Source organism: Borostomias antarcticus (genome assembly GCF_949987555.1).
Source record: "Borostomias antarcticus genome assembly, chromosome: 1".
In the NCBI taxonomy this organism is placed as follows: Eukaryota; Metazoa; Chordata; class Actinopteri; order Stomiiformes; family Stomiidae; genus Borostomias; species Borostomias antarcticus.
Window position 1 is genome coordinate 14,552,599 of NC_140234.1, and position 14,527 is coordinate 14,567,125.

Consider the following 14,527-nt stretch of genomic DNA (forward strand, 5'->3'; position numbering starts at 1 on the left):
AGTTTATTGTCATAGGCTATAATCAATAACAATGCAACATCATTATCAGTAATGAAAATCTTAGGTTCAGAGCTGACTCAACTTTGCGTAGTAGGCTAAAATAAGGCAAAAGGGCATAGAATAAAATAAAAATAGAAAAAATATTGTTTCCTATTATGTGTGAGGGGATTGAAAGTTACACATAACATAGGCTACCTGAAACGGGAAGGTTTAAGAGTAAGTTTATCTGGACTTCCAGAACAGAACAACCATTCCCACGGAAGATAATCTAGGGTCGAGTGACTGAGAGTCTTGCGGTGGGAGCGTGTATGGGCAGAGACCATCAAAGAACAAGGATGGGGGTGTAACCAGACGGACAGGGGGGAGGGGGGCGTGAGAAGCACCCTCACCCCTAGAAGGGAGGGTTTACATTCCAGTAAATACAGGTTGAGATGAAGGCTTTCAGCATCGCTTAATCTCACCTTGTCTGTGTGCCCCCCCCCCCCCCCCCCTCTCTCTCTCTCTCTCTCTCTCTCACACACACACACACACACACACACACACACACACACACACATCATTATCATCATAGATAGATAGATAGATAGATAGATAGATAGATAGATAGATAGATAATATAATATATAATATAAAATTTTGCTGGTGGAAATACAGAAATGTTCAAACACAGCAGCAAGATTTGTGAGCAGTTGTGACAGGAAAAGGACATCCAATGGAACACGACCATAAAGACTGTCAATCAGTGTCCCTGCACACTGCACTGTAACCAGTACATACAAACTTAAACGTTAGCATTTAAATACATTTATAAATATTAAACTTAGTTATACACTAATTTCACCTATTTTTTATTATTTATATTTAAACATTTGTGTGACGTTTTGTGATGTTTGTCAATTAAGCCCTTTGAATTGAAATTTAATTGAATTGAGAGAAAGAGAGAGAGAGATTCTGATCTTTGCTGGTGTGTGCGTGAGTGATTGTATGAACAGGCTGCACTTGGAAATGTGCAGTGAAAACCCCAGTTATAGTGGTGTATCAATCAACAAACTACAAACAGCCTAGGCCTCAGTGTAAGTGTAAATAGGCTGCTAGACTAGAAGAAGATATAGTTATATCCTGAACAAATGACCAGTACAAAAACGACCTTAAGGTGTAATCGTGTAATAAACCTTTGAATTGAATGGAACACAAGCGAGGAGGCTAGGGGCGTGACGCTTGTAGTTGTGGCAGACACACAGACAGCCGTCGACGGACGGAGAGAATGGGAGAAAGAACGAAGGGGAGGGGAGGAGGAACTACAAGAAAAAAGTTAAAGTAAAAATGGCTTCCTTGTCTTTGGAGTCTGCAGAGCAATCTGAGAATAGTCCGGAGGAGTCTGTCGCGGAGCCCGTCGAGCCGAAAGAAGAGACGGATACGGACGAAGTTTCGGAACAACTGCTACAAACTTTCCAGAACTCGGCGCTGAGCTTTTCTACCGACCAAGTAGCATGTCTGTGCGAAGCGCTTTTACAGGCGGGCAATGTGGATCGCCTGTGGAGATTCCTATCCACCATCCCTCCTTCTGCAGAGCTGCTACGTGGCAACGAGACCCTGCTCAAGGCCCAGGCACTAGTCGCCTTTCACCGGGACGAATTCAAGGAACTGTACGCGATTCTGGAGAGCCACGACTTCCACCCCAGCAACCATGGGTTCCTTCAGGACCTCTACTTGCAAGCGCGTTACAAAGAGGCGGAGAGGTCTAGGGGTCGCAGCTTGGGCGCCGTGGACAAGTATCGGCTGAGGAAAAAGTTCCCATTGCCAAAAACTATCTGGGATGGAGAGGAAACTGTTTATTGCTTCAAGGAGAAGTCTCGCAATGCGCTGAAAGAGTGTTATAAAAGCAACAGGTACCCTACGCCAGACGAAAAGAAAAACTTGGCTAAAGTCACCGGGCTCTCTCTCACACAAGTCAGTAATTGGTTCAAGAACCGACGGCAAAGGGACAGAACCCCGTCAGGGACCCACAGCAAGAGGTAAAGTCTCACACATTTTCTTCATTTTTACTGATCAGATTTTTACCGATCTCATTCTTTACAGTGCTACACTTGGCCAGTTGATAGGCTAAATAATTCAATAACCACACAGTTCGACCCTATAGTTGATCCTCACACGGGATGACTGAAAGAATGAGCCCTTGACACTGATAACACCACACAAGGTCCTAGAGAGCACGACTGGGAGCAAGAACGTGTTGCTTTGTTGTGAAATGTGAGCTCGGGGGGCGCCCAGTGTGGCTCGAGTTTCCTGAAATCCTGCACCGCTTTCTCCCCGCGGACCTCGGCCCGCAGGCCCCGCACCGCCCCCCAGGCCCCGCGCCCCCCCCCCAGGCCCCGCGCCCCCCCCCAGGCCCCGCACCGCCCCCCCAGGCCCCGCACCCCCCCCCAGGCCCCGCACCGCCCCCCAGGCCCCGCGCCCCCCCCCAGGCCCCGCACCCCCCCCCAGGCCCCGCACCCCCCCCCCAGGCCCCGCACCGCCCCCCAGGCCCCGCGCCCCCCCCCAGGCCCCGCACCGCCGGGAGAGAGCGGGCAGAGCGGTCTGACAGACGGCGGGGGCGGGGGAGCGAGAGACAGAGAGAACGTGTGGGTGTTTGTGAGGCCGCGTAGGCTACTCCTTATTTTGGCTCTCCTTTGTCCCCGTTCGTAACCTTGTATTGGGGATCATTCTTTTCTCTACAAACCAACAACTACACTAGTTTGGATAAAGGGGCTTTGTTGCCATAATGAACACAGACCAGTCTCAGGATGTTTGTTATCCCTGTGAGTCCGTTGTTATGGTGTCTTCTCCAGCTGAGCTCAGCCATGTGGGGGAGACTGAGGGAAGGTGTGTGGAGAGAGGACAGAGAGATAAAGAGAGAATGCAGATTTTGTCCCACAGCAGTTATCTTATCTGACTGTGGCCGCTGCGGTGGTAGGGGAGGCAGGAGAGGAGGGACAGTCAATCTGAGCAGGCCATTGTCCTCTGTTCACTGTCTGCACCAGTCTAGTTCTTTAGAAGGGCTCCACCAGTCAGTCCAGGGCACAGTTTCAATACTCTGATAATGCATCCTTCCTCCCCCCTTAAATCACTGATCCGACGTTACGTGACTGGATTAGTAACAGATGTCTAGAACATTTGGGAGAACAACAACAACACAGACACAACTACACCTTTCCGTTCTCAACCCCTCACCCCTCTCTCTCTCTCTCTCTTTCTTCGTCTTCCAGCGAGTCGGATGGAAACCACAGCACAGAGGACGAGGGCAGCAACATGGACGACGTCTCGGACAAGCCAGACAACGCCATGTCCTCGACCGCCTCCCTCATCTCCCTCGCCGGCGCCCCCTGCAGCACGGGAGGCCAGCTGTTCCTGAACGGCGCCGGCGGCTTCCTGACCACCTCCCACCCGCTGCTCCTCAACGGCAGCTCCCTGATCTCCGGGGCGGGCGGCGGCGTCATCATCAACGGCCTGACGCTGAGCGATGGCCAGGCGGTCACCCTGAGCCCCGTGGGCGCCAGCTCCCCGCTGCTCCTCAACGGGGCCCAGGTCATCGCCAAGCCGGCCCGCGGGGTCCACCAGCAGGAGCTGGGGCTGGCGGCGGAGGACCAGGGGCCGTCGGCCATGGAGGCCCAGCCCGGCTCCACCCCCGTCTCCCTGCCCCCGTCGGAGGAGCTGAGGACGGACGGCGTGATCATGGCGAGCCCCCCGGCGTCCGCCATCCCCACCCTGGACTTCATCAACGTCCCAGAGGGGATGGTTATCAAATCGGAGAACGGCATTCACACAGTGACAGTCTCCCCCTCCTCCTCCTCCTCCTCTTCGTCCTCCATCTCCTCGACCCTCTCCTCCCCCACCTCGCTGCCGTCGTTGGTTTTGACTCAAAATGGCCGCCTCCAGGACGCCCTCTCCCTGCCCTCCTCCCTCTCCTCCCACGGTGTGGTCATCTCCAGCTCCGTCGTGTCCCTGCCGGGCCAGCAGGGGGAGTATGTGGTGTTCGCCACCACCGGCTCCCAGCTGGCCCCCTCCAGCTCCATCTGCCAGGTGGTCTCATCCTCCGGCTACTCCGCCTCCCCTCAGGTCTTCTCCCTGCCCCAGGTGGTGCCCTCCATCCAGGGCATCCCCGTGTCCCAGATGTCGCCGTGCCCTCAGCTGGTACCCGTCTCCCCCCTCACCTCCTCCCTCCCCCAGGCCTCCCTCCCCCACTTCCAGACCCCCCAGACTCTCAGCATCGGCCCCCGCCTGGCCCAGCCTCTCCCCCAACCTCTCCCCCAGCAGCAGCACGGGGTCTCGGCTCTGGGCGCTGGCGCCGCCGCCATCCTCTCCGTCTCGCAGCTCGCCAACGGCCAGCTCCCCCAGGGGTTCACCTACCAGCTGGGGGAGCAGGGCTCCGCCCTCACCCAGATCCAGGCGTCGGGGCTAGCGGGGGCGCAGGTAATGCCCATCTCCTCCTCATCCTCCTCCTCCGTGCACGCGGCGGTCCCCGCGCCTCAGTCCAAGGACGCCCCGGTGCAGCTGGTGCCCCTCTCCCTCCCCCAGCTGGTCCCCGTCTCCTCCGCCGGACCACTGTCCTTCCCCCAGGTGGTCCCGGCCCCCACCTCCCTCTCCCTGCCGTCCGCCGGGGGCGGCTTCCAGATCCTGACCTCGGCCTCCGGGCCGGTGGGCGTCACCCAGGGCCCCTTCAGGATCAGCCAGCTGGGGCCTCTGCAGAGCGTGGGCAGCCCCACCAGCATGGCGCCCGGCGTCCAGCTCCTCAACCCCGGGGTCATCCAGCTCCCCTCGGCCGCCCAAGGTAACCGAGTCAGCTTCTCTTCTCCTCCAAGAATGTCTACCGTAGATCCAGTTTGGATTTCATTTCATCAACGGTAGACTCACTCTTGAGTAAATGGTAAATGGACTGCACTTATATAGCGCTTTTCCACCTTAGCGGCACTCAAAGCGCTTTACAATGGCCTCTCATTCACCCATTCACACACACACACTCACACACCAATGGCGGCAGCTGCCATGCAAGGTGCTAACCTGCTCATTGGGAGCAATTTGGGGTTAGGTGTCTTGCTCAAGGACACTTCGACATGTGGACAGTTGGAGCTGGGATTCGAACCACCAACCCTTCGATCACTGAACGACCAGCTCTACCAACTGAGCTACAGCCGCCCCGTAGGGACTTGAGGGAACTACAGAGTACTTTGTTTGTTTGAACTTCAACAACGTGTTAACAAGTCTCCTTTCTTCTCGTCCTCCTCTCCTCCTGCTGTCCTCTCCTCTCCTGTCGTGTCCTCTCTTCTGTTCTCTCCTTCCCCTCTCTCCTCTACTCTCCTCCTCACCTCTAGGTAACCTCCTCCTAGGGGGCAGTCCTATCCTGAGTGTCCAGCAGGGGAAGCTGATCCTGACCATCCCAGCAGGCATCCAGTTCACCAGCCTGCCCAGCCTACCGCTCAAAACCGTCCCCGAAGCCTCCCCCGTCCCCTCCAACGGAGTAGGCCCCATCTTGACCTCCGTCCTCCCCTCTGGGCCCTGCATCTCCTCCTCCTCCTCCTCCCTCCCTGCCTCCTCCATGCTCCAGACCTCGCCCCTCTGCTTCATCAACTCCTCCCCGCTCTACTGCACTCCCGGGTCGGGCACGCCCACCAGCCTGGCCCCCTCCTTCTCCGTCCCCTCCGTGCACGCCGCCCTGGAGCCCTCCGGCGCGTCCGCCAACGCCCTGACCCCGGAGAGCATGCTCTCGCTCAGCCCCATGTGCAGCGGGGTGACCCCCTCCTCCCAGCCCGCCTGGAGCCCCGTGCTCCCTCTCTCCACCTCCGCTAGCCTGGCTCTGTTCGACGTCCGTGGGAAGGGGGACCTACCCGAGGACCCGGCTCTGCTGGGCCTACCCGGAGGGGAGTCCCTGCTCCTGGGGAGCCCATCTTCGGACCAGGACGTGGACCCCGACGAGATGGACGGGGACAGCAAGATCCTCACCCAGCTCCAGGCCGTCCCCGTGGACGACGAGCTGGGCTTATAGACCGGACCCCCCCACCGCCCGCCCGCCCACAGACAAGCGGTCTCACATGTTCTAGAGATCTACTAGACCCAGACAAGCAGTCTCACATGTTCTAGAGATCTACTAGGCCCAGACAAGCAGTCTCACATGTTCTAGCAGAGATCTTCCTTTTTTTATTATATGAGACAGCCGTTGACTTGTATATCTGTATCTCTGAATCCAGTCTCAGCTGGCACTTAGCTGATCCCTCTCTTGGGATGGGCGTTGGATGGACGTTGGGCAGGGTGACATGGGAGAGGTTAGCAGGATTGTAAACCATACGGATGGACTTGCAGTATGGCTTGAGTTGAGTTGCTGGTCTGCCCAGGACTGTTCATACCACCACCAGCAGCACACATGTCTGTCTCTCTCTCTCTCTCCCTCTCCCTCTCTCTTACTCTCGTTCTCTCTCTCCCTCTCTCTTACTGTCTCTCTCTCTCTGTCCTCATGTTCTCTCTTACTGTCTCTCTCTCTCTGTCCTCATGTGATTAAAGTTAGTCCTCCCATGCGTCTCACATACCACACCTCCTCCCTCTCGCCTCAGTGAGAGGACAGACTCCCGTTCAGCTCTTCCTGGCACAGACAAAGCAGGATGCGTCAGATATGTTGGATGTCTGGCGCACGATGGAGCCACTTCTATGGAACTCTGGCGCAGCTTTGGCTACTTGCAGTAGTTCCAGGGCGACGACAAAATATGGCATATCTGACGTTTCCTCATTGATAGAATCCTCGGCTCGACTCAGACCACTTCCTGTGCCACCAAACCCCATCAGATCCAAGATGGCGGAGCCCCCTCTTGCCCAGTTGTAACGGTTGGAGTTCCTGAGTAAGACCAGATCCAAAGAAACACAGCAGTCGTACGTGGAGACAGTGTGCTGGTTTTCTAAACAGCAGACTTCCATCTAGAGCAAAGGCCAACCGGCACAGCAGGGAGTGCGGGGTTGTCTGGGGTTGTATTTGGCTGCCGTAGGGAGGCTAGCCAGACCGACCGCAGTCCTCAACCACAGCTGTGGCTTCAACGGGCGTGCTTTTTACAGATGCTGCGAGAGAAAACATAGGAAACCTAAAGGCTCTTTTCTACTCTATGCAATCGGTGTCTGGGGTTGTACTTCATTAAGGTGTTCTCAGAAAGGCGGCCATATGCGCTGCGTTGGTGTGAACACCACAAACCAGAAGGGCTCTGAGCTTTTCTAAAGACAGACTATGAGATGCTATGAAGCAGAGAGACATCACAACACACACTAGTGCTGGGAGAACGTTGGGGGTTATGTACTGTTAAAAGCTCCACAATCGTACTACACTACAACTAGTTTGTTTTTTTCAATGACGATGTATTTTATGTGTGTGGGTTTTTGTATTTTGTTTATGGATATCGAGAACTAGTAAGTGCCTTATTCTCCAGTTTCTGGGCTTGGTTGGTTTTGATAGTACGCCTGTCCCCCTCTAGCCGTTTGAGCGGTAGAGAAATGTAATCTGACACTCCTGGTTGCATGGTTGTTGTTGATGCTTTAGACGTAGATAAAAAATCTTTTATTTGTACATTTTGCACATTTTCACCCCTATCCTCATGTTTACGTGGTCCTGTCTAGGGGCTGTTTATGGTGAAGGCTGGGTTCCATTTGGAAAACTCCACCTTGTTTCCTCTGCTCTTCCTGGCTTCTATTCACAGCTGTGTAATTAAAGGGCTGAATGACTCAACTCAAGCAGAGGATGAAAGACAAACTGAGTTTAGAAGTGAACCAGTCCAGAGAGACATGGTACTGTGGTTCCTTCTCACCATCTTGTCTCCTCGTTGGACCTCAAACAAATACTGTTTTGTATTTGTGGTGTGCTTGATTTAGTCTACTCAGTATAATAAAACAAAGGACAGTCTCCAGAGTGCAACTGTGTGCTAAATCAAACACACCTCAAGCACTTTTCTAGTATTTGAGCCAGGTCTGCTCACCATGGCCTCATCTCAGGCAGTATCTAGATCTTTAGACCGTTATGGTACAACACACACAACTACTACCCTTCAGTGTCTGTCATGACCACAGTTAACCCCTCTGTTTTTTATATGTGTGTGAGTTCTGTTTCTTTCATATGTGTATTTAATGCATGTTTCAATCAGTTTCTAGATGTAACTCTGAACACTTTGAATGACAACGAGAAGTCCACGAGGAAAATGGACACAGGAAAAAGGAGGGAAGTAACGTTTTTGTTTCTAGTGTGTTTTTTCACGCCATCCCTGGACTGTGCTGTTTAAAACCATCAGTAGAGAAGGAAATCACCAGCTCTTATCATGTAAATGGTGAATCATATCACTCAGAACAGGACTGTAGCTCCTCCATCAGCTGTTAGTTAAGCCAAAGTTAAATATACGCTGTGATTTGACTTTATTGACATTTTGCTGAACTGTTGTGGTTCTAAGCAGTACTTCTATAACCTGATGCCATGTATGAGTTGGAGGCCCAGGGGCTGTGTGTGTGTGTGTGTGTGTGTGTGTGTGTGTGTGTGTGTGTGTGTGTGTGTGTGTGTGTGTTGCCCCCGATACCGGTATCATGGTACAGTGATTCTGCAGTAATCGATAGATTATAAAACAATTCATCAACAATTAATTCACTGCAGCGTTGTTGTCGCTGGTTGTGGTGAACAATTAAATAAACAATACATATTCCAGTATAAAATAAAGAACCAAAAGGTTGAACTGCCCAGAAAGCAGGAGTTAAAATGTTTAAAGGAAGGACTATAGATGCAAATATACCTCACAAAAAAATTACAATTAAATACTGAATCGATATTTTGTGTATCGATAATTGTATCGCAAGAGGCCACAATGCGATAATTGCGTGTCGGTGTTTTGTCCCAACCCTGGTTGTGTTTGTGCATGAGAGAGAGAGAGGATATGTTTTGGTGTATTAATGAGCTCACTTCTTGCCTGTGTGTGTTGGTGAGAGTGTCCTACGTAGCGTGGAGCTCAACATGCTGTTACAGTGACTGAGGAGGTCAGTGCACATCTACAACATTAGACAAGCTTAGACATGGCCCATGATCTAGTATAGCTATTCCCTCTCTCTCACACACACACACACACAGGTGCACACAGGCCTCAGCTGACACAACCAAAGATAATGTATTTTGATAGTGAGTAAAGGGATAATTGTTGTGTGTGAGTCATCCAATGAAAAACGAGTCTTGTCTTCTCTCTTCAGAGATGTTTTGTACTTAAAGTATTATATTTTTTATATACAGTTTTATTGTGTATTGTAATAAACTACTTTTGAATGCGCTTTCACTTGTAAGTAGAGTATTTCTGATTTTTGGGTCGGCTCTTGTCTGTGAAGTAACCCTTATCTGCTGAAGGGTTAGTTCAACATACAGATTTTACACTTGAGTAGACTGCTATCCTTTCATTCGATGGTTCTGTCTGGAACCTTTGCTAGATAAAATAATTATACCTGGAACCAAAAAGGGATCGAGCACCACTTTATTCGGAGGATGTAGTGAGTTTTTAGATGCTCGACCAATCAGGGCCTCGAGGAGCATCTGAACAAGCTAGGTCACTAGTCAGTAGAGCGTTCAAACCTCATTTGGTTGGGAAATCACATTTAAATACTTGTTTTTTTGTTTGCGCTGCCCCATCATGCTTCTCCCTGCCTGATCAGGAGCTGTGTGTGTGTGTGTGTGTGTGTGGGGGGGTGTCTGAGTAAGGGAGATATGGAGTGTGAGTTTGTTTTTGTAACCCCCATGCTCTCAGGTTACCTGCAAGTTCAATAGCGCCAGGGCGGGGTTAAGGTATGGGTAATGATGCACGCACACACACATTCACACAGATGTTCACAAACGCAGGCTCATTCACCCGCTGACCAGCCAACATGCTCCACGGAACCCCCATCTCTCCCTAGACCCTTCTCTGGACCAATCTGAAGGGTGTTAGGTGAGAGGTCGGAGGTCACTTATCAATACAGGAGACAGAGAGGACAAGGGTCTCTCTGGGCACGTGCGATGGCGCTGATCTTCACGGCGGAGCAGGTGGCGTGCATGTGCGAGGTCCTCTTACAGAGCGGCCGCATGGAGCGCCTCACCAGCTTCCTCCGCACTCTTCCTCCCTCCTCTTCCTCCTCCTGCCTGGGGGCGCTGGAGAGCGTGCTGAAGGCCCGAGCGGCGGTCGCGTTCCACCAGGGCCGGTTCTCGGATCTCTACGCCCTGCTGGAGGGGTTCCTCTACTCGCCAAGGAGCCAGCCCCTCCTGCAGCAGCTGTGGCTTAGGGCCCACTACCTGGAGGCCGAGAAGCAGAGAGGGAGCCCCCTGGGGGCGGTGGGCAAGTACCGCATCCGCCGCAAGTTCCCTTTGCCCAGGACCATCTGGGACGGAGAAGAGACCAGCTACTGCTTCAAGGTAGGGCTGACCTGCAGAGGCTCTGGACAGGTAGGACTAGTGTGTGTGTGTGTGTGTGTATGGGGGTGGAATTGAGGGGCTGAGGCTGCAGAATGAGTTAAGCAGTTGTTTCGAGTCTGGTCCTGCACAGTTAGGCAACTAGGCCTGTACCAGATCGTGGTTGTTTTACTCTGCACAGGAGAAGTCCAGAAGTATACTACGGGAGTGGTACTACCGCAAACCATACCCTTCGCCACGGGAGAAAAGGGAGCTTGCGGCCACCACCGGTCTCTCCGCCACGCAGGTGAGCAACTGGTTCAAGAACCGGCGGCAGAGGGACCGTGCAGGTGGAGCCAACAGTCACACCGGGTGAGTGAACGACGTCTTCGTGACCGTGAAAACGTCCACGATTTCCACCATGTAGAATCCCTTAATTGAAACTTTCTTCCATCACCCGAGACTGTCGCGTCGTAGCAGTCTCTTCTCAGGGCTTAGGCTAAGGCTATTACTTTAATATCACCAGGCCTCTCCGTCGTAGGCTATGTAATTGCTGTGGTCTAACACTGCCCTCTGTCGGTACAACCAAGGGATTGATCAAATGTAGGCCTATTTGATTAAACCTAGTCTCACATAGCCAGACCAACCTCTAGCTCCACACTTAGTTTCGCGCTGTGACAGCACTGAAGAAAGATTTACCACAACTGTTTGAAGTAAATCCATTAGGCTTTTATCTCAAATAATCTAAATGTTGGTCTGGTCCATGTATACTTAACACATTATGTAATAATCCTTGTCTACTCCTCTTATAACCACCTCTCTCTCTTTTCGTCAGTGATCAGGAGTATTTTGGACCTCCTGTAGACCCCGACCCTAGCAGCACTCCTGGAGAGGCCTACCCCGCCTCTGACAACGACCTGTCCCCCCCAGGGAGCCCCAGCCCCCTGTTCTGCCGCCCCCCTCCCCTCTCCCACCCCCCTCCCCTCAGGTATATGTGGGGTATGCCTCTCTAGCCTCTGCTCAGGTGACCCTCAGTATCTCACGCCATTTTGTCTTGAAAAGACCGGGAGTAAAGCGTAGGCTCTTGTCTACTTCATCTGTTCACTCAGTGTTTTGCAGCTGTCATAGAATACCAGCTATCGTAATATGCAATACACGTTACGTCAATAATACTAAAAAGGATGACAATGTTCAAATAAAGTTGACTAAGAAACACATTTATTGATCATATCTGTCGTTATTGCGGACGTTGCTTGAAGCATAGCTGTATGTAAGGAGAAGCAGAGGGCGGCCAAGGCCCGCGTTTAGAGACTAGAGAGTTGAAGCGAACAGACGGATCAGGACGAGAGACATAAATACAATACTAGTGATGACGGTTCCTCAGCTAAGGCAAGGAACATAAAAAGAAGAACGCGTGCAATACGTCATGTCACTCACTCGTGGCTCGCGACATTACATGGGGGCCACTTCTATGGGGTTTTAGCTTCCCAGATAGCAAGCGGATCTGGGCCATATACAGGCCAGACTGGGCCTTGTGGCTTAGTTCCGGCCCATATATGGCCCAGATCCGCTTGCTATCTGGGTTCACTTTGGTTCCCAGTGAGTACAGGAGGGGTTCCTTAAAGAATGAGAGATTACGACATCTCTGATGCCTCCTTCTTTCTATGTTCCTAGTTGCGTCAACATTCGTCCGGTGTGTGTGCATTCAGCTTCACATCCAGAACAGGGTTCACATTCACCAACTGTCAGGATCGGAACCTCACCCTGACTCCAGCAGGAGGAATTGATCCACACAGAATAGTACCTACCACATAAACAGACAAATCCTTGGTAACAAGGTACAATCCTTGGTACCACAAGGCCTTGGTAATCATTTCCATTCACATTTGGACTGCGCTCACACGGTCAGCCATTACAACCCTGCTAGGTCTGACACTCAACCCTGCTGGGACACACCTGCTGTCCCAGAGAGCTTATCACGTAGGGTCACATGTCTGTTACACAGCATCACTCACAGGGGAATTAAAGGCTCATTATGTAATAATATGTAATGTAATATTCATTATACTATAACACACACAGACAAGATAAGGCTGGCTGACATCATCATAGGGTTTTACCATAAAGACTTAAACAGTTCCACGAAAACACATCTGACTCACACACAGGTATTTCCAGCATTTTTCCAGTAATATTATGGATCCCGAGATCTTCGGCGGAACTTGAAGAAAGTCTCGGGACCGAAACATTCCAAATAAAGTATTTTTGCAAGTTAGGACAGTATGCGGAAACACTCTTAGCCTATAGAGCCATTTCCTCCCACACACCTGTCGACAAGGACATGAAGGTGTAGGTTCAATAGCCTTGAACAGTGTTCATTAAGGAAGCCACCATTAAAGGAGTAGTAAAGGGAAAATGCATGTTTAGCCCTGTTTTAAGGTTACTTATGATCATATACAATGGTTCAGAACAAAACGTTGACAAAACTAGCACTTTTGAGAAAGTCTGATAATTGCTCTACCACGGTTTAGGTCATACAATGGATGTGGGTGGGCACCTTGAAAAATCATTCAAAAACATGTTAAACTCTCGATTTCAAAGACAAGAAGCTCACCGAGGGGGTAATTGGTGTCCGTTGGTGTTCTGACATCAAATTCACCGCAAAGTAGGAATCCTGTAGGATTTTATTGATCATTTTATGAAATCCATTGACTTGTGTTGACGCGACCGTAGATCCGTAGACGCAACCTGTAGATCAATCCGCAGAGGGGATTCAGGAAGCGGAACTACTTACGGTAGCTATTGTTATTGTTTATGTTGCTAGGCTACCTAGTTTGCGGAAGATTACACACGTATGTGCTGCGACTAAATAGTTCTATGCTAAATATTTTAAAAAGCCTTTCCAGATCAACTAGAATCTTACTTTATGGCGAATTATATGTCAGAACGCCAACTAACACCTCGGTGAGTTTCTTGTCTTTGAAATTGGGAGTTTAAAATGTTTTTGAATGATTTTTCAAGGTGCCCACCCACATCCATTGTATGACAGTGGTAGAGCAATTATCAGACTTTCTCAAAAGTGCTAGTTTTGTCAACGTTTTGATCTGAACCATTGTATATGATCATAAGTAACCTTAAAACAGGGCTAAACATGCATTTTCCCTTTACTACTCCTTTAAGGATTGTTGATGTCTCAAGCTGCAATGTGCCCAGCGGAGTCCCTGTATAACATATGTATGTAATAGAGTCAACATGGTTTCCGCTCACTCTGCAGTTCTAATACCCTGGTGAATTTGAATATTGTATGAATACATTCATAGTGCATCTAATGCATGGGAGGAGCTTAGGCGTCTGGATACCATCTCACTGGTGATGAATACAGATGGGGTTTAGAACCAAGAACCAAGGAGGTGGTACCAAGTAGCCACTTGGACTGACCTACAGTGACTGGACTGTCACAAATGCGATGGAGCCTCAAAGTCTTCTGGTCAATCTGTTAGACGGTTCTGATTAATCAAGTTTCTTGGGTCCGCAGTCCATAGATCCTAGGTGACTTCCAGAGTTTTGGAAAGCCAACATTCTCAGGTCCAGTGGCTTGGATGGAGCAGGTCCAGTGAGGCGACCGGTCCATCCCATCCGGTCCGGGCTGGGTCTAGAAGCCCAGCTATTCAGCCAAGAAAGCTAAGGTTATCAGGTGGTTCTGCACTTCTAGGGTGGATTCAGGTATGGCGGTCCGGTCCGGTCTAGTCCAGGACGGTTCTACAAGTTCAGGTATTCTGCCAGGAATACAGCCAGGATTTTGGTGAGGTTCTCCACTGTGGGTCGGTGCATGTTCTCCTCAGTGTCGTCCAGAGTGTGCCAGAACGTAGGGAACGGCGTTGCTATGACGTGCAGAACAGGAACCCCTGATATTTACAAGAGAGAGAGAGAGAGAGAAAGAGAAAGAGAGAGAGTAAGAAAGAAAGAAAGAGATTGTGTTTGAGGACTCTACCCAACATACATCCTAAAATCTGTCCTAGGTAGAGCTGGAGTTTGTGTTTGTGTGTGTGTGTGTATGCGTGTGTGTGTCTGCATCCGTACGTGAGTGTGTGTGTGCATGTATACGTGTGTGTGTGTGTCTATGTGTGCATCCGTACG

At 50.9% G+C, this 14,527-nt stretch overlaps 3 protein-coding genes across 3 annotated transcripts in view; 2 read left to right on the top strand and 1 right to left on the bottom strand.

The window, feature by feature from the left end:
• Nucleotides 1–1,311: 1,311 nt before the first annotated feature.
• On the top strand, nucleotides 1,312–6,019 carry six5 (SIX homeobox 5; the record flags this gene model as incomplete). The annotated part of the gene is made up of 3 exons (XM_084447324.1): nucleotides 1,312–2,015; nucleotides 3,246–4,807; nucleotides 5,349–6,019. The coding sequence occupies exons 1-3, from the start codon at nucleotides 1,324–1,326 to the stop codon at nucleotides 6,017–6,019; spliced, it is 2,925 nt and encodes a 974-aa protein (XP_084303450.1). The 5' UTR covers nucleotides 1,312–1,323.
• Nucleotides 6,020–10,021: 4,002 nt separating this feature from the next.
• six9 (SIX homeobox 9) lies at nucleotides 10,022–11,403 on the top strand (the record flags this gene model as incomplete). Its single annotated transcript, XM_084440809.1, has 3 exons — nucleotides 10,022–10,414; nucleotides 10,593–10,762; nucleotides 11,226–11,403. The coding sequence occupies 3 exons, from the start codon at nucleotides 10,022–10,024 to the stop codon at nucleotides 11,401–11,403; spliced, it is 741 nt and encodes a 246-aa protein (XP_084296935.1).
• A 910-nt stretch (nucleotides 11,404–12,313) lies between these two features.
• Nucleotides 12,314–14,527, bottom strand: part of qpctla (glutaminyl-peptide cyclotransferase-like a) — a gene marked incomplete at its 3' end in the record, with an annotated part of 6,165 nt that continues 3,951 nt past the window's right edge. The window contains exon 5 of the mRNA XM_084440928.1: nucleotides 12,314–12,346. Within this exon, the coding sequence (XP_084297054.1) occupies nucleotides 12,314–12,346 (33 nt within the window). The remainder of the gene's footprint in view (nucleotides 12,347–14,527) is intronic.